General features: G+C 39.6%; 2 protein-coding genes across 8 annotated transcripts; both read left to right on the top strand.

The window, feature by feature from the left end:
- Positions 1-1,179: 1,179 nt before the first annotated feature.
- LOC131329045 (uncharacterized) lies at positions 1,180-18,584 on the top strand. Of its 7 annotated transcripts, none has more exons than XM_058362097.1 (9): positions 1,180-1,283; positions 3,002-3,753; positions 9,480-9,668; positions 9,795-9,886; positions 9,954-10,013; positions 10,126-10,195; positions 13,858-14,061; positions 17,057-17,478; positions 18,341-18,584. In XM_058362097.1, the coding sequence occupies exons 2-8, from the start codon at positions 3,061-3,063 to the stop codon at positions 17,438-17,440; spliced, it is 1,692 nt and encodes a 563-aa protein (XP_058218080.1). In that variant the 5' UTR covers positions 1,180-1,283; positions 3,002-3,060; the 3' UTR covers positions 17,441-17,478; positions 18,341-18,584. The 7 variants fall into 7 exon arrangements, with proteins under 7 accessions (XP_058218080.1, XP_058218079.1, XP_058218076.1 ...); XM_058362096.1 differs by having other exon boundaries at positions 18,318-18,584; XM_058362093.1 differs by having other exon boundaries at positions 18,287-18,584.
- Positions 18,585-18,728: 144 nt separating this feature from the next.
- Positions 18,729-21,124, top strand: LOC131329046 (non-specific lipid-transfer protein 4.2-like). Its single transcript, XM_058362098.1, has 2 exons — positions 18,729-19,697; positions 20,928-21,124. The coding sequence occupies exons 1-2, from the start codon at positions 19,300-19,302 to the stop codon at positions 20,935-20,937; spliced, it is 408 nt and encodes a 135-aa protein (XP_058218081.1). The 5' UTR covers positions 18,729-19,299; the 3' UTR covers positions 20,938-21,124.
- Positions 21,125-22,289: the final 1,165 nt, after the last annotated feature.

The following is a 22,289-nucleotide window of genomic DNA, read 5'->3' as shown; positions in this document are numbered from 1 at the left end:
AAGAGGACGACTCTCCGCAGCGGGCACAACGTATTTCTCAATTTATTAAACCATATCAATATATATATACAATCAGTCTTAAATGAGAGAGTCCTTATTTTAGTTAAAATGCAGGCCTCTTCATTTTTTTCATTTTTCGATCGAATTTCGATGATCCGACCCGCTCAACGTGTTCAGAACGTGATTTTAAGGGTACTCTCGAGAAATCGGCAAAAAAAATGACCGGAAAGAGCTTCATCCGAGCAGTTTTTGTTAGAACCGTTCGATGAAAAACAAACAAAACTGCTCGGATGAAGCCCTTTCCGGTTATTCTTTTTATTGATTTCTAGCGGGTATCCTTAAAATCACGTTCTGAACATATTGAGCGGCTCGGATCATCGAAATTCAATCGGGATAGAGAGCTCCGCATTTTATTAAAATGAAGTGGTTCTTGCGGGAGACGGACTGATATATATATAGCTAGGGGTGAGCAAAATAACCATGGAACCGTGAATCCAGTCCAAACCGAATAATTTGGTTTGGTTTTTTAATGATGTGGTTAGGTCTTGGTTTAAAAAAAATAAAAACCGTGTTAAATGGTTTGGTTTATGGATTTACGTTAATGGTTATGGTTCCAAACCAATCCGAACCGTGTGATAGACACACACACATATAGTATATAATTTGTTTAGATATACTTAATAAACTTAATTTCCTTATCTAATACTCTATTCCACCACCCTATTCTTTTCTTTCACTTTCAATATTAATTTCCTAAACTTCCTATTCCTACAATTTCATTACGCTAAACATACATGGTTTGGGTTTAGTAAAGTGATTTCCTACTCTTTTATCTCGGTAACTTATTTTCTAATATATTCTATTCTTATTTAGTTGATTAATGTTAGTGAGTTTTAATGATTTTAATATATTAATTTCAATATAACTTTTAGTTTAAGTTATCTATGCAATTTTGAGTACTTAAAATAGTTTATAGTAATGATATCTTAATTTTAAACGAACCGTGGTTTAAAACCGAAACCAAACCGCCTTTGAATGGTTTCGATTGGTTTGGTTTTATGAATTTTATGGATTGGTTTGGTTCTCTAAATTCATAATCCGTAAGTAGTGATTTGGTTATTGAATTACTATAAAACCAGACCAATCCGATCCATGCTCACCCCTGTATATAGCAGATAAGTCGATTTTCCTGGGCATTACTCGACTAATCTCATCTTGAGGTTATCCGCTTTTCTCATGCGGGAGTGGGCGGAGCTCCATCCTACTGCTTCACATTGTCATGGGTACGCTCCGCTTCTCGTATTTCTCAAATCCCATATTTGTTTTTCAACAAATTGTCGATGTTCCGATAACTCTGTATCGACTTCGACCCTAATCTGAATTCGATTTTGGTTCTTTCATGTTGTAGATTTAGCGGGTAATTTTCAATTCACGTTGGGTTATCCGGATTAAATTTTCAGTTTACATTGTGTTGTGTTGTCATGGGTACACCCCACTTCTCATGTTTCTTCAACCCCATATTTGTTTTTCAATCAATTTTCAGCTTCTGATAATCTATGAATTGAATTGGTCCCTGAATTTACTTGTGTACGACCGTTCGTTGGGAACCCGAATAGATTACTGTAATAGATTACGAGTATCTGGTGCGTGTATGTGTCCAACCGTCATACATTACGAAGCTAAACATCTCAGATACGAGTTTACTGATTTTGGACAAATATCTCACACCCGTGCCCGAGCACTGAGTGTCCGACATGAGTACTTCATGCATTTAGAAGCGTCACTGTAACAAAGGTTCTAATTCCCTCTGCAGACTACTGCAATTCGTAACACATCTCTAATTAACACATTAATTCCCCTGAGTTTCCAACTTGGATTTAAGGAGCACCGTCAGATTATTATTCAGGTCTATAACACCCATGAAGTAACTTCCATTCTCTTTAGTATTTTATTGAAACAGAATTAGTTTTTCAGGAGTTTAGTTCTATCAAGTTACAAGATTACATGGACTTGGTTTAGATTATTTGGCTCCATTTTAGAGACTAATAGTTTCCCACAAGCAAAATGATTGAAATTGAGGGTTCTACAGGTTAAGGGGAAAGATCAAGAGTTGTGGTTGTTTCCGGCATTATAGTTCATCAGTCAAGAAAATCAGTGTTCTAAAACAAGGAATTTCTAAAACAAGGAATTAATCGCCGATTAATCACTAGCGAGGCCCATCTGATTAGGCCCGATTAGAGGAAGCAAAGCTCTATTATGGCACTTCCCTTTACTGAAGTGGTAAAGCAACCACCTACAGTGCGTCACAAGAAAGTTAGCCTTTCGTAGTCTTGGTTAGGCTCCTGTTTATGTTACCTTGGGGAATTTTTGTTTGTTTGCAATGAAATCTGGTTTCCATTTTCCATATAAATATCAAAGGATTAAGGTTTTACTGTATATATATCATCTGCCTATGTTGTATATCAAAGGATTAAGGTTTTATTGTATGATATATCATCTGCCTATGTTGTGTTGCTAATGCGTGAGTTCTATTGTTTTGGCCCAGCTGTGATAACCGTGACGATACATAATGATGAAGGTTTTTGGCCTGCCTGGGATGGGTAGAGGGACAAAATGTGTTTTAACTTGACATCATTTTTTGTTTCTTAATATGTGCCCATTGTGCCGTGCGGTGAGGTTTACCAGTCTTAAAGGCGGAGTTGTTACTAACTTTGAAGATTGCAAAGAACAAAAAGCTAAAAAGAGCAATTTCAGTATTGAATTTACTTTTCCCTGTCTGCCTTTGATAGACGGGTCGACACATGTACTTCTTGTTTTATTTTGTGTTCTTGACTATCCAATTTTTTCCTTTGGACTTCTAAATATCTATTTAGTCCTAGGATATTTCTATGATGTTTTGTAACCATCATTTCATGCTTTTTCTTCGCTTGGTTTGTCATGAAGAACTCTCTTGATATCTTGGTTGTAAAAACACATTTACTTTTGATTTTCGAGCTTCCAGCCCGCTAATTGAAGATCCCTCGGAAGTATTTACTTGGTTTGGTGTGGTGAAAATACAACATGAGTAGTAGGGCGTTGGGTGATGGCAATTCAGCTCCCATAGCCATAAGTAACAATCCCAAGAAACCAGGGAATCGCCAACAGCAATCAAATTCAGACATCATTCTGGGTGGTGAGTTGTGGACTGATGGACTTATTTGTGCTTTCGAATTTGTTCGAGTTCGTAAGAAGACAATATGGCCAAAATCTGGTTCCATTGAGGTGTCAAAGAAGCAAACTCCTGGATCTATACCAGGAAATTCTTTACCCACACAAGTTTATGAAAATAACTTAGATTCATCACCCACAGAAGAACCCGGAGCAAGTGAGATGGATACATTGGATGGCAATAGTTATAAGCAGGATTATCATTTACGGTGTTCCCAAGTCAGGGAAAGGTCTCCTGGAAGTTATTGGGTACCAATTGGTTGGGCTAGAATAACTGAACTTGTCCAGATAGTGCAAGTTGATGCAGGCTGGGCCTCACAGCCCACTGAGTTAACAGAAGAGGAAGATGATGTTACTGTTGCAGATGTTGCAGCACCATATTGGGAACGGCCTAAAGGGCCAACGTGGTGGTGTCATGTAATGGCAGGCCATCCATTTGTCGACACATGGTTAAATAATGCTCAGTGGTTACATCCTGCTATTAGCGTTGCTTTACGAGATGAAAGTAAACTGATAAGTGAGTGTATGAAGCACCTTCTTTATGAGGTACTTTATTGTCCTTCTCAATTGGATGACTTCTAGTGCATTTCATGTAGGCATTTCAAAGAATAAGATGTCCTTTGGTTACCTTTTATGTTTGGTCTATCTTAGAAGTTGAAAAGCATAATGTGGAAAGAACAGGCGAAAAGAAACCAAATAGACGGCAGATTAAAATAAAAAAGGATGAGGTACAAGGATGAATTAAGTAGTGGCATAAAAATGTTATATGCTTGGGCCAATTTTAGAGCAATTCGAGATGGACATTATTTAACCTCTGACTAATTGATTGCCATGGCTGTGCATATGTTTGTTAATTTGTATGGTAAATTAACCAACAGAATTCAGTTTCCTTCTGATTACCACCTCTGACAGTTAATGCGTTTTGGTTATCAAATACCATTATCTGACAGAATTCAGTTTCCTTCTCATATTTTCCTAAGACGGGTACCAAAAACTACATCATATGGACAATGATATAGAAAAATTACATGAGGAAGTGTGTGGAGACTTTTAGCCAGAATAACTAAATAAATTGAAAGATGAATAAAGAAAATGGCAGTGCATACACCAGTTCCTCTCCTTTTGTTCTATTTTTAATCCTCTGCTTCACACTCATTCTGCACACTTAGTGTTAGTTTCTTAGATAATGACCTATTGTCTGCAATATGGAAGTTCCTATATTTTCCCTTAAGGATGGGACCTTTTGTGTTCCAGCTGTTAACAATCTTTCTGTGTGACTTGTTGGCAACTTATCATGCTCATTCTGCGACCATAACATGATTTTGCGTTGATTTCAAGAGTTGTTACGGGGTCAAGAAATTTATCTTTGGCATGGTTTTGTAAAAGGAGATGACCCCTTCAGAAGTTCTGTTGTACTTAGCTTATCGGGATAGCTGCTTCTTTCTTGAAAAGTTCTATTGTGTTGCGAGTAACAAACCTTGTAGCTGCTAAAATGCGAACTTTCACAAAGTTCCGCATACCAAGAATGGTGCTCTAGCTGCTTCTTGTTGATATTTTCTCACTCAATTCATTTGGTTATTGACGGTAGTGACAAATCTATGAGAGTAAGTATATTTCTGGAAAACTGTGTTGTCATTCCCTTAGGAAGACCCCCTTCTATACTCTTCAATATTCTATACAATAAATGTTTACAACTATCCAATTCCAAAGATTAAGCCATTTACCACTAATTCCCTAATCACAAGCAATCATACAAGTCAAAGATCCTACAACTGATTTGCTGGTCCTAAGCAATCAGACCATTAAAACAAATCATCTATTTTTGGTATGAGAATCATCTCCAGAAATTCTGCTTTGACACCTCCCCTCAAATTGATGCAGGTGAATTGACCAGCATTAATTTGTCAACTAAGAACTGGTGGCGAGAATTTGCCAATGCTTTTGTGAAAACATCTGCGGTTTGAAATTCCGTGGACACATGAGGCAAAGTAATGATGTGATCAATACAGGCTTCCCGAATTTAGTAGCAGTCCAGCTCAATATGTTTACTTCGTTCATGAAGTACCGGATTTTCAGCAATACGTATGGCACTCAGATTATCAGCATGCAAAGGCGTGGGATCCACTTGTGGAAAGCCTAATTCATAGAGCAAGTGACGCAGTCAAACAATCTCAGAACACGCAGAAGACATGGCTCGATATTCGGCTTCAGTGGAAGATTTTGAAACCCTTTCTTGCTTCTTACATTTCCAGGAAATAAGAGCATCGCCAAGATACATGCACCACCCAGTTGTAGATCGACGTGAGTCTAGACATCCAGCCCAATCAGCATCACTATAAGCTGAAAGCTAGATAGATGAACCAGCTTTGTAGAATAACCCACACTCCGGAGTTCCCAATAAATAGCGGATGATTCGCTTGACAGCTGCTAGATGAAGATGCTGAAGTTGGTGCATAAACTGACTCATCAAATTGTCAGCGTAGGAAATATCCGGTCTGGTCATTGTTAAATAGACCAAGCTGCCTACTAGCTGTCTATATGCCATAGAATCGGAGAGTAAATTGCCTTCATCTTTCCGATATTTGACATTAACCTCAAGTGGAGTGTCCACTGGAGTTGAGTTCTCAAGACCAGCCAAAGCAATAAGGTCTTTTGCATGTTTGAATTGATTAACAAAAATCCCTTGAGTTGACTTATGTACTTCAAGTCCTAGGAAGTAGGTGAGGGTTCCAAGATCCTTCATATGAAAAGAAGAATGTAGAGATTCTTGTAGCTGATGAATACCTTTTATATCCCTCGCCGTGATGATGATGTCATCGACATATACAAGGAGAATAGTTATACCAACACCAGAGCGACGAATAAATAGAGAATAAACAGAGAAGGATCAGTAGCACTTTGACTTAAACCAAGTTGATGAAGATTCTAATGAAACTTTTCAAACCAAGCCCGTGGTGCTTGTTTTAGCCCATAAAGAGAGCGTCGTAGACGACATACATTTGTAATAAATCCCTTTGGATACCCGGAGGAAGTCTCATATAGACTTCTTCTTTAAGATCATCATGTAAGAAGGCATTTTTCACATTCATTTGAAAAAAAGGCCAAGATTGAGAAGCTGTGATAGAAATCAGTGCACGAATGGTTGTCATTTTAGCCACAGGAGCAAAAGTCTCCTCATAATTAATGCCATACTCTTGTCTATTTCCAAGAGCCACCAACCGAGCTTTGTATCGTTCTAAGGAGCCATTAGATTTGAGTTTAACCGAGTAAACCCATTTGCAGCCAATCGGTTTATGGTTTACTGGACAAGGGACAATGTCCTAAGTGTGGTTTTTCTCTAGAGCTTCCAATTCTTCCCGCATTGCTTTTTGTCAACATGAATGCTGCATGGCTTGTGAATAAGTGGCTGGAATTGATGTCGGGGACGAAGTGGCTAAAAACGACAAGCGTTCAGGTGGTCTAGATGGGCGAGTGGATCTTCGAAGTTAAGGAGGTTTAGGACTTGGATCAGGAGCCGGGGAGCATTCACGGTTAGGACCATTTGGTGGAATGGTAGTGTTACCTCTTCGCCGATATACAATCCCAGGTTTAGACCTTGTCAAAGTTGGAGAAGTACTATCAAAGTCAGGAAGGTAAGAGAGTGATGATGTAGGAGTAGAAGCATGATGATTTTGGAAAAAATACTGATTTTCAACAAAGACAACATGATGAGAAATGCAAATGCGACGAACAGAAAGATCAGAACACAAAAATCCCTTTTGATTAGATGCATACCCAAGGAATGCACAGCGTGCAGATTGCGCTATTAATTTGTTCCGATTTGGTGCCGGCAAGTGAACATAACAAAGACAACCAAAAGTATGCAATTGGTTGTAGTCGGGATGAGTTTTGTGCAACCGAAAGTGTGGAGATTGATTTTGAAGATTGGGTGAAGGTAGTTTATTGATAAGATGCACAGCCGTAGATAGAGCTTCGACCCAAAAATGAGTTGGAACAAATGCATCAAGAAGAGGTGTTCTGGTAACATCCAAGAGATGTCGATTTTTTCGTTCAGCGACCCCATTCTGCTGAGGAGTATACGAGCAAGTTCGTTGGGAAATTATTCCTTCACTTTGAAGATAATTTTGAGATCCATGATCTATATACTCTCCACCAGAATCAGATCGCAAAACTTTTATAGATGTGGAAAATTGATTTTTGACATAAGCCATGAAGCGTTTGAAGGCATCGGAAACACCAGATTTATGATGCAAGAAATAGGCGCACGTGTAGCGACTATAGTCATCTATGAACTTAACAAAGTATTTGTGGTGAGAATAGGAGGAAACAGGTGCAATCCCCCAAACATTGGAGTGAATCAAGTCGAAGCAATTGGTAGTTATGTCATTGTGAATTGGAAAAGGAAGAGCTTTGCTTTTACCCAATTTGCAACTATCACAATGGAACAAAACATCTTGTAAAGAAACAGGATCTTTATTCAAGAGTAGACCAGATTTCAACATGAACAACAATTTTTTGGCATTAGGATGCCCCAATCTTTTATGCCACATCTGATATGATGGAGTAGACGTAGAACAAAGTAATGAAAACAAGGATTTATTCTTGGGATAGCTAGATAAACGAATAGGAAACATCCTTTCACATTTAGGTCCCTTCCCGATCACTTTCCCTGACGCTTGATCCTGCACAATGCAACCAGATTTGGAAAATGAGACGTTGCAATTGTCATCAACCAATTGACCAATAGATATAAGATTAGAAGCCAAACGTGGTGTATGGAAAACATTATGCAAGGGCAAAGTATGAGGAATATCACCCATTGCTTTGATTGGCACAACTTCACCATTAGCAGTTTGTATTTGCAAGTTACCCACATATGGCTTTATATTTGCAAGTTGTGCTGAGGAAAAAGTCATGTGATTGGAAGCACCAGAGTCAACATACCAAACAGGAGATGAGATAGTTTTACCTGTGAGGCAAAAAGCTGAGAATGCAGATTGAATCATTTGTTGAACTACCTCTGAAGTCATAGCACTGGAAGTAGTAGAAGTATGAGCAGGAGCAGCATATAAAGCATTAGGAACCATGTGCGAACCCTCAACAGGAGCAGCATAAAAAGCATTAGGAGATCGATTTTGAGGTTGGCGATGACATTCTGTGATCAGGTGTCCAGGCTTCTTGCAGTAGTTGTAATACTTCTTTTTGCAATTAATGGCTATATGGCCAAACTCTTTGCAGCTGTAGAACTGTTTTGTGCTCACATCCTTTCCTCTAGCTTGAGTTGCAAAAGCTGCATCCAGTGGATTAGCATAAACAAGCTCCTTATATTCAGCCCAAATATTAATGAACCCAGAATAATATTCTTGAATAGGCATAGTCCCTTGGGAGTATTCAGATATGTCTAATTCAAGCTGAAATCTTCTAGCTGGGTTATCTTGATTGTAAATCTTCTTTAGATAAGCCCACATATATTTAGCACAAGTATGAGAACGCAAATTGAGAACAATTTTGGAATCTACTGAGCTTAAAATCCAAGTGATTACCTTGGCATCATTACTTTCCCACTTTGCTTTTTCAGCATTTTGAGTTGGTTTAGGAATGGACCCATCTATGTGTTCCCATAATTCTTTCCCTTTCACAAACATGCGAAATTGAAACTCCCAAGAAAAATAATTTTTCCCATCCATCTTGATGGAAAAAATTTCTGATTTTTCTGACATTCTTAACCACAAAGGAAACTCTAAAAAATGACACAAAAAAAAACTTGATTGACTTGAGTACTTGAGAAGGATGATACCTCTAGAACAACTGATGACAGCAACACAAAACCAAGAATGGATTCTAAGATGCTTACACTTCTAAAAACGAGACACCATAGCTAGGGCTCTGATACCATGACAAATCTATGAGAGTAAGTATATTTCTGGAAAACTGTTTTGTAATTCCCTTAGGAAGACCCTCTTCTTATACTCTTCAATATTCTATACAATAAATGTTTACAACTATCTAATCCCAAAGATTAAGCCATTTACCACTAATTCCCTTATCACAAGCAATCATACAAGTCAAAGATCCTACAACTGATTTGCGGGTCCTAAGCAATCAGACCATTAAAACAAATCATCTATTTTTGGTATGAGAATCATCTCCAGAAATTCTGCTTTGACAGGTAGTGTATTCTCAATGAAAAATCCTTTATGGTTCCCAAATATTATGTACCTTTGTGGGGATGGTTCATCTATACTGCCAAATGATGGTTATTATCTATGCAGGTTCCTGTAAGGGTTTCTGGTGGATTATTATTTGAGCTCTTAGGGCAGTCAGCAGGTGATCCTTTTGTTGGTGAAGATGACGTCCCTGTAGTTCTACGATCATGGCAAGCACAAAACTTCTTAGTATCTGCATTGCATGTTAAAGGGTCTGCATCAAATATTAATGTATTAGGCATTGCAGAAGTCCAGGTTCGTACGTGCTCAGCCATGTGCCTATTTTTTGTGCCTTTGTTTCTGTCAACAGCAAATTCTGTCTCAGTTTTCATGCTGAGGTTGTTCTCTTCATCTTGTCATTTCCTGTTTGCCTCTGATCAGGAAATGCTTGCTGCTGGAGGTTATAATGTACCGCAAACAATCCATGAGGTCATTGCCCTCCTGGCTTGCCGCCTTGCTAAATGGGATGATAGGTGCTAATTGATTTATCATTTCTGCATATGTCATAGTGAAAGGTTTTGCTTATATTACTTTATGTAGGTTATTTTGCAAATCCATATTCGGGGAAGCAGATGAAATTGAGTTGAAGTTTATGAATAGGTGGTTTCCTGCACTGTGGCGACATTTTTGTTGGCTATACAAATTTCACTCAATGTGACTTAAATATGTTTCGTATATAATTTACAGAAACGAAACGATTTTACTTTGATAGGAGAACTCATGAAGACATGCAACTATTCAGCGTAATTTTAAACCAAGAAATTAGAAGGCTATCCACCCAGGTATCCTACTTTCCTTCTTGCTTTGAGGGGAAGTCATTTGTTTATTGTGTGTGGAAAGTGCAACTGATATCATATTTTCATGAATGAAGCTAATAATTTTCTCTTCTTTGAAAAGCAATAGTTTGTTTCTTAATTATGTTTAATCCCTTAGATTTGTAGATTTTCTCGAGTAACAGAAGCTTGGTTTGATTCCATTTTCTTTTGTTTTTTGTTAAGCCAGGGGACTCTATAAACTGATCATCAAGTGTGTAATTGCTTTGCTTCAATTTCGACTAATAGAAGACTGATCTTAAGCATCTTTCCTTCATCCTCAAGTGCGTCATTGTTACATCAAACTGTGGGCACACGCCCCAAAATTTCAATTTGTCTTAAAAATCGGGTGCGCCCTCTTTCGGGAAGCGCGGCGAAACGCTTAGAATTCAGAGTCGCCACTCGGGTTTTAGCGGTGAAATACCCAAGGAACCGAACTTGAAACGCTTGCTACGTTGTTTGATTTTGAAAAGGCATAGACCGGTCCGTCGTCACCTTCGATATCTGAGGTTCGGGAGTCAGGTTAAGAGAGGGGAAGGATTTTATGGCACCCCTCTCGCCCAATCCGGAGATCGGTCTCTACTCGGGCATTTTGTAAAACCTTTGCATTTCTCTCTCATTAATCATTTCTTTAGCCAATTAGGGCGGGGGAACAGTTAAAGGGATTAAAACTATAAAAAGTTGCATTTATGTGACAGAATGTGGTGGGTGCTCGTCGAAACAGATGATAATAGATTCAGAACAAGCACCTGTGAGCATTTTAAATAGACTGGAACACGCTGTCCCATAATGAGGCACGCAAAGGGAGGCTATATGCACTGGCCGGGCCACTGCATATAGGGGCTACTTGCGTGCGCCACCGGTGTGCTGGCGTGCGCCGGTAAATCTAAACTCACAGCTCCTTTTTTCTCAACCCTCTGGGCTCTGGAAGGACCAGTGCACACCCAGGACAAACCACGCAGTTAATATAATAGAATAAATGCAGTTACTGGCAGCAGAAATGGCTTATAGAGCAATAAAATGAACAGAATGCCCCATAAACAGCGTGGAGAACATAAACAGAGGCCAAGACTTGACTGCCATGCAAGGGCCAGCCACTGGATTCATTGAAACTGTCGTACGCCAGTTACACTATTTGGTCAGTGCTTGGCTTTGCATGATTTGGGCTCTGGAACACGACCAGGAGGATCCCAGAGGCCTTCTAAAACAGAAATAACAGATAAGCAAATACACAGTTCTAAGATACAGAAAGCAGTAAACTGGTTCTTATCATGCTCAAAGGTGATGAAACAAAAGAAAACAGAAAGATTGGTGGTCAATGATCCCCACGCTAGTACTACACGTATCACCATGACTGGCGTACGGCTTATTGTTACTGGCGTGCGCCATTGACTACCATTCGCGATCCTTGAAATGCTACCAGCTTTGGGGTCAGGACACTGGTATTGATTACCAGCCTTGACCCTGCTGGCACCCCTCAGGGGTCAGAACAGGTTGCAGAACCAAAGGTGGTATACCTTTTATTGGCCTTTGATGGAAGGTTTGAGCTTTGAACTTGAAGTTTAAGGGATGGATGATGAATATGGGGGTGTGATGAGTGTATGGAAGAGGGTTGGCTTTCTCTTCCAACTGATGGGAGAAGAGAGAGAGCAAGAAGAAGGAGAGAGAGGGCTTGAATGCTCTTTTATATGCAAGGGGGGTATTTATAGGCCAGGAATAGGCTGAGGAGAGGGCTGATCAATTGAGTTAGAGGTTGGTTAGGTTAAGAAGTGAGCCTCCCATGCATTAAATACATGAGACTTGGGTTGAAAGGTGGTGTAGGAGAGAGGGAGAGCCGGCTGCACAATGGTAATCATCAGGGGACTGTAGACTACGTCAGGGTGGCCACAAAAGTCCCGAGCACATGGTTGAATAGTGATGTTTGACCGACTTTTGACTGGCGTGCGCCTATATTGTACCTGCGTGTGCCGGTGGCAACTGAGTCAACGGTCGATGACTGACACGTGGCAGTTGACCGGCGCACGCCAGCACAGTATTGGCGTAAGCAAGTATGGTTTTGCTGAGGCCATTTGGTTCTGGCTTGAAGGGTCTGGGCAAGACTCGACATAGGTTTGAATGAGGTTCAGGACACTCAAGCTCAAAACACACCATTAGTCTCGGAGTGTTCTTGACCATAATCATCATTGGGGGATCAAAATCCGTAAGTAAACTGGTCTGGACAGTCCAAAATAGGGTGTCTACACAAACTCTTAAACTTTGTTCAACAAAATCAAAGAGCAATTTTTATTCAAAATCATTGCCTATACAAAATTCCCAGCTGTTGTGGGCATTGCCCTGTACTTTGTGAAAAATCTTTATTTTGCCTGCTCTTGTAGATTGTTAATTGTAATATGTGGAAGTGTTTGCTGTTTTTATTGAGGGAAGCTGGGCCTCAAGTTAATTGATTCAAGTTACCCCTCTATCTTGCAACTTGAGCTTTTAAGTGAGTTGGTGGTCAATCTTTCAACATGCCTTTTATTCCCACACTCGGGCTAACTCGGGGCTAATTTGATTCTTGGGTGGTTGATTCTTGGGTGGACTTCTTCGTATTAAAATTTATCTTAGAAGTCGGGGCTAAACCAATTTTGGACCTTAGTTATGGTGGTGATTTATGGGACATTCAGGTTTGTTACTTGCTTCGTATGTTGTCTTTACTAGGTCTACCATTGTTGTGATATCATGTGTTCTGAATGCCTGATTATGGAGCCCAAACACTACTTGAAATTGGGAAGGTTCAGCAGCCTGTGAATTTTTGCCCACTGTTTCAGTTCATTTTAGTTGAGTTTTTAAGAGATGAACACCAAGTGCGTACTACTGCCTAAACTGATCAAACCCGTGGCTTTTTATACACGGGGTGTGGAAGATTTCTATCCACCTCTTTTCCTTTCTTCTTTTCTTGAAGCCTCATTGGTTTGAATGTAGGATTTAGATATGCTAGTTGAAACCTACTCAGACTGTTAGATCACCAATTGTTATAACATCTTAAATTATTTTTCGATTGACCCACCCATGTATCAATCAAGCTAAGGTATCAACATCCTCCATCACTTGCAACCCTGTCTTGTACCTAAAGAATGAAGGTGCTAAGAAGAATACAAATAGAGAGGAAGAAACCCGACGGTGCAGGCAAAGATATGCATACACAAGACCTCTCATAAACTGAAGCTCTCATGCACTTTGTGTCGACAACTGCCCCAAAAGCTTGAGCTATTGGGAACAAGCCCAAGAATGTATACCTATCTATCCAACAAAGATGTATTGGATTCCCTCCTTTGAAATTAGAACATAATCTAGTAAATGCTACTTGGCCTTGACTTGAAAATTGGGAACCCTTCCTTGTTATCTATGCAAAGTTTCTAGTGTCTAGTTTTCTCTAATCAATTGAACGGTCACGTTATAGCTCAAAATTTTGTCTTGAGAAACATTAACATCTGAGGCTTCCATAACCTTTACGCAGGCTGCAGGAGCCAGTAGATAAGTTTAGGTTTCTATTGGGAGTTACATTACTTGCAATATGCAGTAGATTTAGGTTCCCATTACAGCTTGTATGCTAATTATTTGTAAGTTCTTCTCCATCTTTCATCTTATTCCAGGTTATCAGAGTAAAATGGTCTCTACATGCAAGAGAGGAGATTGTATTTGAGCTTGTCCAGCATTTGAGGGGAAATGCAGCCAGGAATTTGCTAGAAGGAATAAGAAAGAGTACTAGGGAAATGATTGATGAGCAAGAGGCAGTTCGTGGTCGCTTGTTCACAATTCAAGATGTCATACAGAGCACTGTTCGTGCATGGTTGCAGGTATTACACTACCATGATGCTCAAAAGCTTTTGTTTCAAAATACTCTTTTTCCTCGTGATAATGACTGTTTACATACTTGGTTTAACTGGTAGCATTTTTGTTGTAACACTGCTGAGGTAATTTGTTGATGCTTCAGTGTTATGGTTCAGTTGGGATACTGAGAATTTGGATCTTAGCTATTAAGAATATTCGTGATATTTTGCTTTTCTTATTTTACAGCTGAAACTTCTCTCTATAAACACACAAGTATGTGTGTAGCTGTATACTGTACACATACATCACAGATCACTTAATTTGTCTACCCACATATCTTCATATGGATCATTCAAGGTTCTAAAAGACGCTAGGCGCTCCCAAGTCGGCTGGGTACCGCCTGGGACCTAGGCGGGGGACTAGCGCCTAGGCGGGGACTAATCGGCCCTAGGCGGGGACTTTTAGAACATTGATATCATTCACTTTAGATTATACCAATAACACATGCTACAAACTGATTTTATTTGGGAAAGATGGTCTTTCAGAAAATTTAGGAATCATGAATGAACCAAATGAAGGCAATGCAAAATCACTGCTGTTTATTATTAGGAAGATTGATTAGGGAAGCTAGTTTTCTACATCAGCAAGTGATTAAGTAGTTTGGACTTTGGAGAGAATTAGAAGGCCCTGCATGTTTATTTTATGACCTACAAAGGCTTGTTAAGCTCTTTGGGGTCATAGGATAATTTGTGGCAAGGGGTGATGTTTCAGAAAGGAGGTTGCATCATATTTGAAGTAGCAGTATCTATCATGATATTGGACGGAATGAGAAAAATTTTACATCACAGGCTCGCATCAAAGTTGTTCTATCGTCCATTAGTCGTTTATTTAGCTGTAGAGTACAAAACTGGGAAGCTGTCCCATTGTCTATGATGATGCAGATGGTTTACAGGACAGTTGATGTTGACCAAAGTAGGTGCCTGTGGCGTTCTAGTTGATCAGTTGGGGCTAGGTTGATCCTCTGATCCGAGCTCAGGTCTTGTTTTCTCTGCTCTCAGGTGTTCCTGCACAGGTGACACCCACTGTTAGTGCCCACACTGGCCGGAGTTGACCGGGAAGGCACTCTGATGGTTAAGTATGTCTTCTGTGGGAGGAGAAAGCCAATGGACAAAGCTTGAGCTCTTCCTTTATATAGAACCTCCAGACTTGCTCTCCAAGCAACCATGTGTTCGACACGTCCTGTAACTGCTCTTCAGATGATGTCACGTTTGACGTATCGGATAAGACGGTTACGGAGAACATGACACGAGCTGGCCCTTATGAGTGCGCTTGCCATGTGTCGTAACCTCTTCGGCCTACGTCATCATGACGTACGTGACCAGGCGGTTAGGTGCACATGGGCAAGATGCCTTCCACAGTACGCCGGTTGCACTGGTCGGATCCGGGTCGGTTATCCATGACTTGTATAAGTCTGAGCACGATGACCCGGTTGCACCGGAGAGAGCCCAGGCGTAATGGCCGAGCAATCAAGTAAATCCGAACAATCCGCCTTGTCCTAACGGACCTTGTCTGCCCGATCAGATCAACGGACCACCTCGAGCCATATGGCTTGGTCATGGTCCGAGCTAATTATTGAGGCCACTACAATGCCAGTTAATTTAGAATAATGAAGAGATGATAAGAAATTAGACATTCGAATGTTAACTAACTTGTCTTAGTTTTTTTTTTGGAGGCGGTTATTCGTTTATTGGTTTCAAAGTGACGTTTTATATCACCAACTTCTATTATGACAACATTGTTTTCTCACCAAACCAAATCAAACCCAATTGAACTTTAAGTCCCAATCAATTAGGTTCAGCTACATGAATCTATTTTTTCAATTGAGTTTATTGGTGGGTGGGTAGGACTACATAGTTCGTCTTCCTGTAGGGTAAGGGCATTGTGTTCCATGATATCCAAGGAACCTAGGTCTTTTTGAACTTCCGCCACTCAAGTCAATTTTGGTTTACCCTTCCTCTTAGTGCTACCATCTACTGTAACCATATCACTCCTTGTAATAGTGCATGGACCGGTCTATAATAGACGACACCTTAATCCTTCCTCGGATTTTATTTTTTATTGGTGCTGCCCCTACCATCCTGCAAAGGTTTTCGTTTGTAATTCTATTTTGCAAAGTCTTACTATACACACATCTCAATATTCTCATTTCAAATACTCATTTTATTCACATGTTGTTTCTTAAGACGTCCAACACTCCATGCGATTTAACATGGCTGGTCTTGTAGCGGAATGGTGGAATTTCCCCCTTAATTTTGTGGGTATGCTGTGGACATAAATTGTGTTGTAGATTTTAAGGGGAATTTCCCCTTCAATTTTTGAATTTCCCAATTACGAAATACAAACATAGGAGTATTAAATTAAGAAATTGTACGAGACAATTAAGAAATTGTATGCTCATGTTACTCCTTTTTTTCTTTCTTTTTTTCTCTGTTTTATAGAGTTAGTTATTTGAAGTCAATTTATGTAAAAGCAATTTCACTGCAAAGTTCGGGAAGCATGAATCGTGCTTTGATGGTAGAGCTGGAAGCAGTGGGTTTCAAGAACGAAACATCCCAAAAAGTAGTGGGCTTTTGGTTAAACTGCAAACAACGATACACTATTTTTTTACAGTAGCAGGTCTATTTTACTTTTTCCTCTGGACTGTTATTTGTAAGGGCAGAGATATTGATAAAGGTTCTGTGCAGAGTGCAGTAATGTTTTATGAGCAAGTCTACTAACACAACACGTGTATAACAATTTACATAACATGTGAATGTGGCACCTCATGATTGGTCATTACAAAGCAGTTATTTTTCAGTTACCAATCATGCAATGCCATGTTAACATGTGTAAATTGTGTACACATTGTTGTGTTAGTAGACTTTCTAATGTTTTATTACTTGCTTTTAAGGTAGACTTTATGCTATGATTTCCATTTCCCTATTATTGTTGAAGATTTCTGATTCTGAGTGATGATTTCAGGATCAAAGCCTGAGGGTCAGTCATAATCTCGGAGTCTTTGGTGGCTGTGGTCTTGTTCTCTCTATCATAACTGGACTCTTCGGAATAAATGTGGATGGAATTCCGGGGTCTGAAAATTCACCTTATGCATTTGCCCTTTTTTCGGGCCTCCTCATCTTTTTGGGCATTGTGCTAATTGCCATCGGGTTGCTCTATCTTGGATTAAGAAAACCAGTCACTGAAGACCTGGTTGAAGTAAGAAAATTAGAGCTCCAAGAGCTTGTCAAAATGTTTCAACAGGAGGCTGAGGCGCATGCACAAGTCCGAAAAACAACCCGAACCAAGATGCCTTCTGCTGCAGCAGGGATACTCCCTGATGGATCAGGTTATGTTCTCATCGGCTGAGTAAATCAAATGCAAGTATGCTATGAGTCCTCATTGAGGTAACTGCTCTTTGCTCAATACCTTGCTTGTGTTCAAGGCTTGTGAGTCGAGTCCTTCAGGAGCCAGTGGGGCTTTGCTTGGTCGTTAGCATCAAGGCCCTCAGATTTGTCTCTTGGATTCAACAAGGCTGGGCTGGGATGCTGACCTAGCAAAGAAACCATAGTTGGATTAAATTATCAATTCTCACTTTGGTCCCTGAACATAAGATTTTCTTGAGTTGGTCCATACACTATATAATTTTGTCAATGAACCTAATGCATAACTGACGTCCACTTTTCTACCAGAAAACGCCATGTGACATTGATATGAAAGGCCAATATTGGTACACCTAAAGGGCGAAAGATGGAAAATTTCAGTACCATGTGGTGTTTCCAGTGGTACACCTAAAGGGCCAAATGGATGGCGATAAGTAATTGGGACAAATAAATGCTCCACATGAGGAAAGATTTGTATTTCAAGGGCCAAACTGAGAATTGGAAGTACTTCAGGTTCAAACTCTATTTCACCCATTTTACGATGCCAATTACAGATCTTCGTGATAAAATTCTCATTCTGTTACTGTTGGGCACTATCCTTTCACCTTAAAATAATATCCATGATTTAGGCAACAGAAATTAGTATTTTCAGGAATAGTTTATCTCCAACAAGAATACCTTAGCTTTTTCAGATTGGACAAACACATTATTGTCTGTCTAATTTTTCATATTTCGCACATTTTTAGGGAGAAATATATTGAAATGTTCATTTTGCTCAGTGGCATATACTAGACATATTATTGTCCAAAGTTTTCTGTTGCCCACAGTACAGTGAAACCACAGTGGCTCGCTCATCCATGTAGCATAAATGTTCTCAATGGACTAGCAATACTGACCAAGTGCGTGCTTTCAAGGGGGGAAATTTGTCTTCTGATTTTCGGACATTGAAGATTATCTCTCGTCATTTATCATGATCTTTGGATAACAATCTACTGCAGTCAACTTTCTTGTCTATACTGAAGAGGCTTTGTTGATAGTACTGGAGAAATCTATTCAAGAAATTTCCATTCACTGTTAAAAGACTCTATGAAAAAGGTTATATTTCTGAAGAGGATTTGTTTCTCGGGCTTTATACATTGCAGCTAATGTCTATTTTTTCTTTCAAAATCAAAAAACTGTTCAACTTAATTTTTTGCCTCAACGTTTGTTCAGAATGAACGGTTCGAATTACTATATTGACCCAAAGTGGATCTCATTTGGACAGGAGTAATTATTCAGCACTTCCGGAGTACTACGTGGCATTGCCTACGTGGTACTTCCAGCCATTTACGTAACGACAAATTTTCGCGGTAGGGACATTATCATTCACTTTTGATGGGTGACTGGAAGACAATGAGTGATCCACATTGTGTTGTGACTATCTTGTATTTTGCGGGCAGTAGTATCACATGGCAACGTCACATGACACTCTGGGAGTACCCAATAATTGGCCTTTGGAAAGGGCACAGCGGCTACCCAGCCAACTCCTATCTGTTTCCCTTTCAAAAAACCAACGCCACTCCCTTCTTGCTATAAATAGTAACCGAGAAAATGCCCAGAGCGGTTATGAGCTGATGAGAAAACCTTTGTCAGTAGTTCATAAATTCAAATAAATCAAAAACCCAGGTCATCTTCTTACTACATTCGAAAACGTAACAAAACCAACTTCAACAAATTGCCCAGAATTCCAGTAACACTCACGAGAACATTACTACTATTTCCAGTCCTCCGAGCCAAAAATGCTTTTCTAAGACTAGGAAATGATTCACTCGGCTTGCCTGCCAGACCGATACATACCTTACTCATATGCTATATATATCATTAAAACCCTGTCCGAGTTCATGTGATCTGGCTAATTATTACTGCAAAATGGTGAAGAGTGGTGCAACAGCTTTGGTCATTTCATTGGTTGTCATGGCACATGTGGTGGCGGCCCTCGGGTGCATTGATCTCGGCCCATCCATGGTCCAATGTTCCCTATATGCTACAGGCGTGGTGCGTGAGCCGTCTCTCGCATGCTGCAACGAGCTGAGACGGCTCAGTGGTAGGGCGCAAACCACGATTGACCGGAGACGAATATGCTTTTGCTACAAGCAGCTTGTCCCTCAGTACCCTAATTTCAGGGATGCTGCGCTCGCTGCACTTCCTAGGTTATGTGGTGTTTCCATGCCCTTCTTAGTTTCTAGGAACATTGACTGCAGCAAGTAAGTTCTTCTTTCTTCTTCCTTTTGTATTCAATTCTTTGACTTGAACCCCTCAACTGTTCATGTACCGATTAGGAGTTCATATATCCCTAGTTCGTAATAGGTTTTGGTTCAGTTGTAGCCAATTCAATACATTTTCAGGGATAATATGACTGATTAAACTAGTACTATTTTTTAGTTCTTTTGGCTACTTACGTTTTAAGAAGTAGCAATTATGAAACCTGGTTTTTAATGCCTATCGCTTGAATATTCCCGATAAGCAGATTCAATCAAGTATGCATCCGAGTCTCATGTGATGATCTTGTCATGTAACTCACATGTGATGCAAAATAGGACAGATTGTAGTTCAATTTGATGAAAGGCCTCAATGTATTTCTTATCCGAGCTGGAAAAAAAAAAAGAAAAAAAGATTGATCTGATTTCAATATCTACCAGAACGAAGCATAATTAACACAAGAGAAAGTAATGGTTAGTGTCTGGCAACCCATTTGTCTTGTGACCAATACAATAGGATCAAGCATGTACAAATGTCTGATCACTTTAATTTCTTTCATGGACCCAAGAACAAATCTAGACTTACCAAATAGACTTACTGGATTGTCAAGTGGGACCGTGATGGTTCTTGTTTAAATTATAAAGTATATAGGAGGATCATAGGAGTGATATTACATGAGAGGACCATTGATTGGGTTCTATAACCACGGTTAGGTAGTAGGTAAATGGACTCAACTTGAGTTTTTTTTCTCATTTTTCTCTAAGGCTCTGTTTGTTTGGGCGTAAAATATTTTCCAGTAAAATGTTTTACCTATTTTCTAGTGTTTGGTTGTATAAAAAATAAGAAAATTAATTGGATGAAAATACTTTACCCTTAAATCTTCCGCAAGTTATTTTTCCAAAATGCCTTCAATTCTAATATTCTCAGATCTCTTCATCGTTTAAGCCCCTCCTCTCTCTACACTCTTTTGTTGATTCTTAAAACATTTTCAAGTGCCAACCAAACACCGGAAAATAAAAGTTTGAAGTTTGTTTTCTGAAAAAACATTTTACATTGAAACAAACGGAGCCTAAATAGCATATGGACGTTGCTCTAGGCTCCATGTTTCGGATTTGAACTTGAAGACCATCTAATTTGATACTCCTAGTTTCATGAAATTGTTCCATATGTATTGGGTTTTTATGTTTATTTCATTTTCTTTTTTTTTAATCTTGATTTTATTAACACATGTGCAGGATTCCATAGAGAGGTGCAGTACTGAAGATATATACTCCAGTATCTATGAAGGGAACATGAAGGACAGAATGTTCGTGTGGACTGGGATATATATATCAATAATAACGGGACCTCATTTTGCGTGGATGGTCCAGACCCGCTCATGCTTTGCTAGCCTTTTGAATAAACCACTGCATGCTTTCTTGCTTCACAATTTGAACTTTCGATCGAATGACTATATCCATATATAGTCTTTTTAGAATTCTTGCAGCCTGATATCTACTCTACTTACCAATCACAAGGAGGTTTCAGAAAATAGGATAAACGCAAACCTCGCGCCGCTGCACTTTACATTAGGTGTCACTTTGCACGCTTCACTTTCAATTTGAGCATACTAAACCACACATGCAATTTGGTTGGCTTGCAATGTCCGCTTTTGCTTGCAATGTTCCCTTTTGCCAATAAAACATGATGAAAAATGGTCATGGGTGCCGCATGCAACCAAATTTAGGGAATAATCGTCTTTGTTCAACCATTTCCTCCTCAAATTTCGTCAGTAAGTATCCCTCTTTGTTCGTGGAGAGAAGTACAATAACGGCATTAAGTATTTATTTATTTTTGATTTAGTTTAAGGTCATTAAGGGATGTTCGAATATGGCTGCAAATTGACCGAACAACTCGCGAACTCGGCTCGGCTTAGCTCGTTTAGTAAATGAGCTAAGCTCGGGCTCGAGTTATCAACTCATTTACTAAACGAGCCGAATGGAGTTTGTCTCGTTCGACAAAAGTTTGGCTGTTAAGGAAGCCTCGACTCGATTAAAGAGACTCGTTTGGTAAATGACTAAGCTCGGCTCGTTGAGACTCGAGCCAAACTCAAGCTCAATTTTGTGGCTCGTTTACCAAACGAGTCGAGCTCGACAAAGCTCGGCTCGGCTCGTTTACAGCTCTATGTTTAAATAGTTTTTTTTTACTACAAACCATTTATATGCAAATAAATCCTTGTGTCAAATAAATATGAGGTCGACAACAAGCACCATCAACGTGTTTTATATATATATATCTAACTTTATAATAAAAGAACGTTGAAAGGGTTTTCCTTTTTTTGTCCAATTTTTCCAATTAGGTCCCTTGATTGGAGGGGCTGCAGTTTTGTGTTCAGGGATATTTACGTCAAATGGGACGGATGAAGGCTGTTTGGATCTGAGCCATGCATTTTTCCCTACAGACCAGATGCGGCCACGTGCCTTACATCTGCTGGATTAGAAGGATCCAGGTCTCTGGCTCTATTTCTTCTTCTCTTTTTGTCTCTGTTCATTTGGATCTCAACCGAATGCAGACCTCTCTCTCTTTCTCTCTCTACCCCTCGCTAGATCGATCGGTGT

This window comes from Rhododendron vialii, chromosome 6a (assembly GCF_030253575.1).
Source record: "Rhododendron vialii isolate Sample 1 chromosome 6a, ASM3025357v1".
NCBI classification, from domain to species: domain Eukaryota; kingdom Viridiplantae; phylum Streptophyta; class Magnoliopsida; order Ericales; family Ericaceae; genus Rhododendron; species Rhododendron vialii.
The sequence above is the reverse complement of the archived record's forward strand: the minus strand, read 5'-3'. Positions and strand labels throughout refer to the sequence as shown.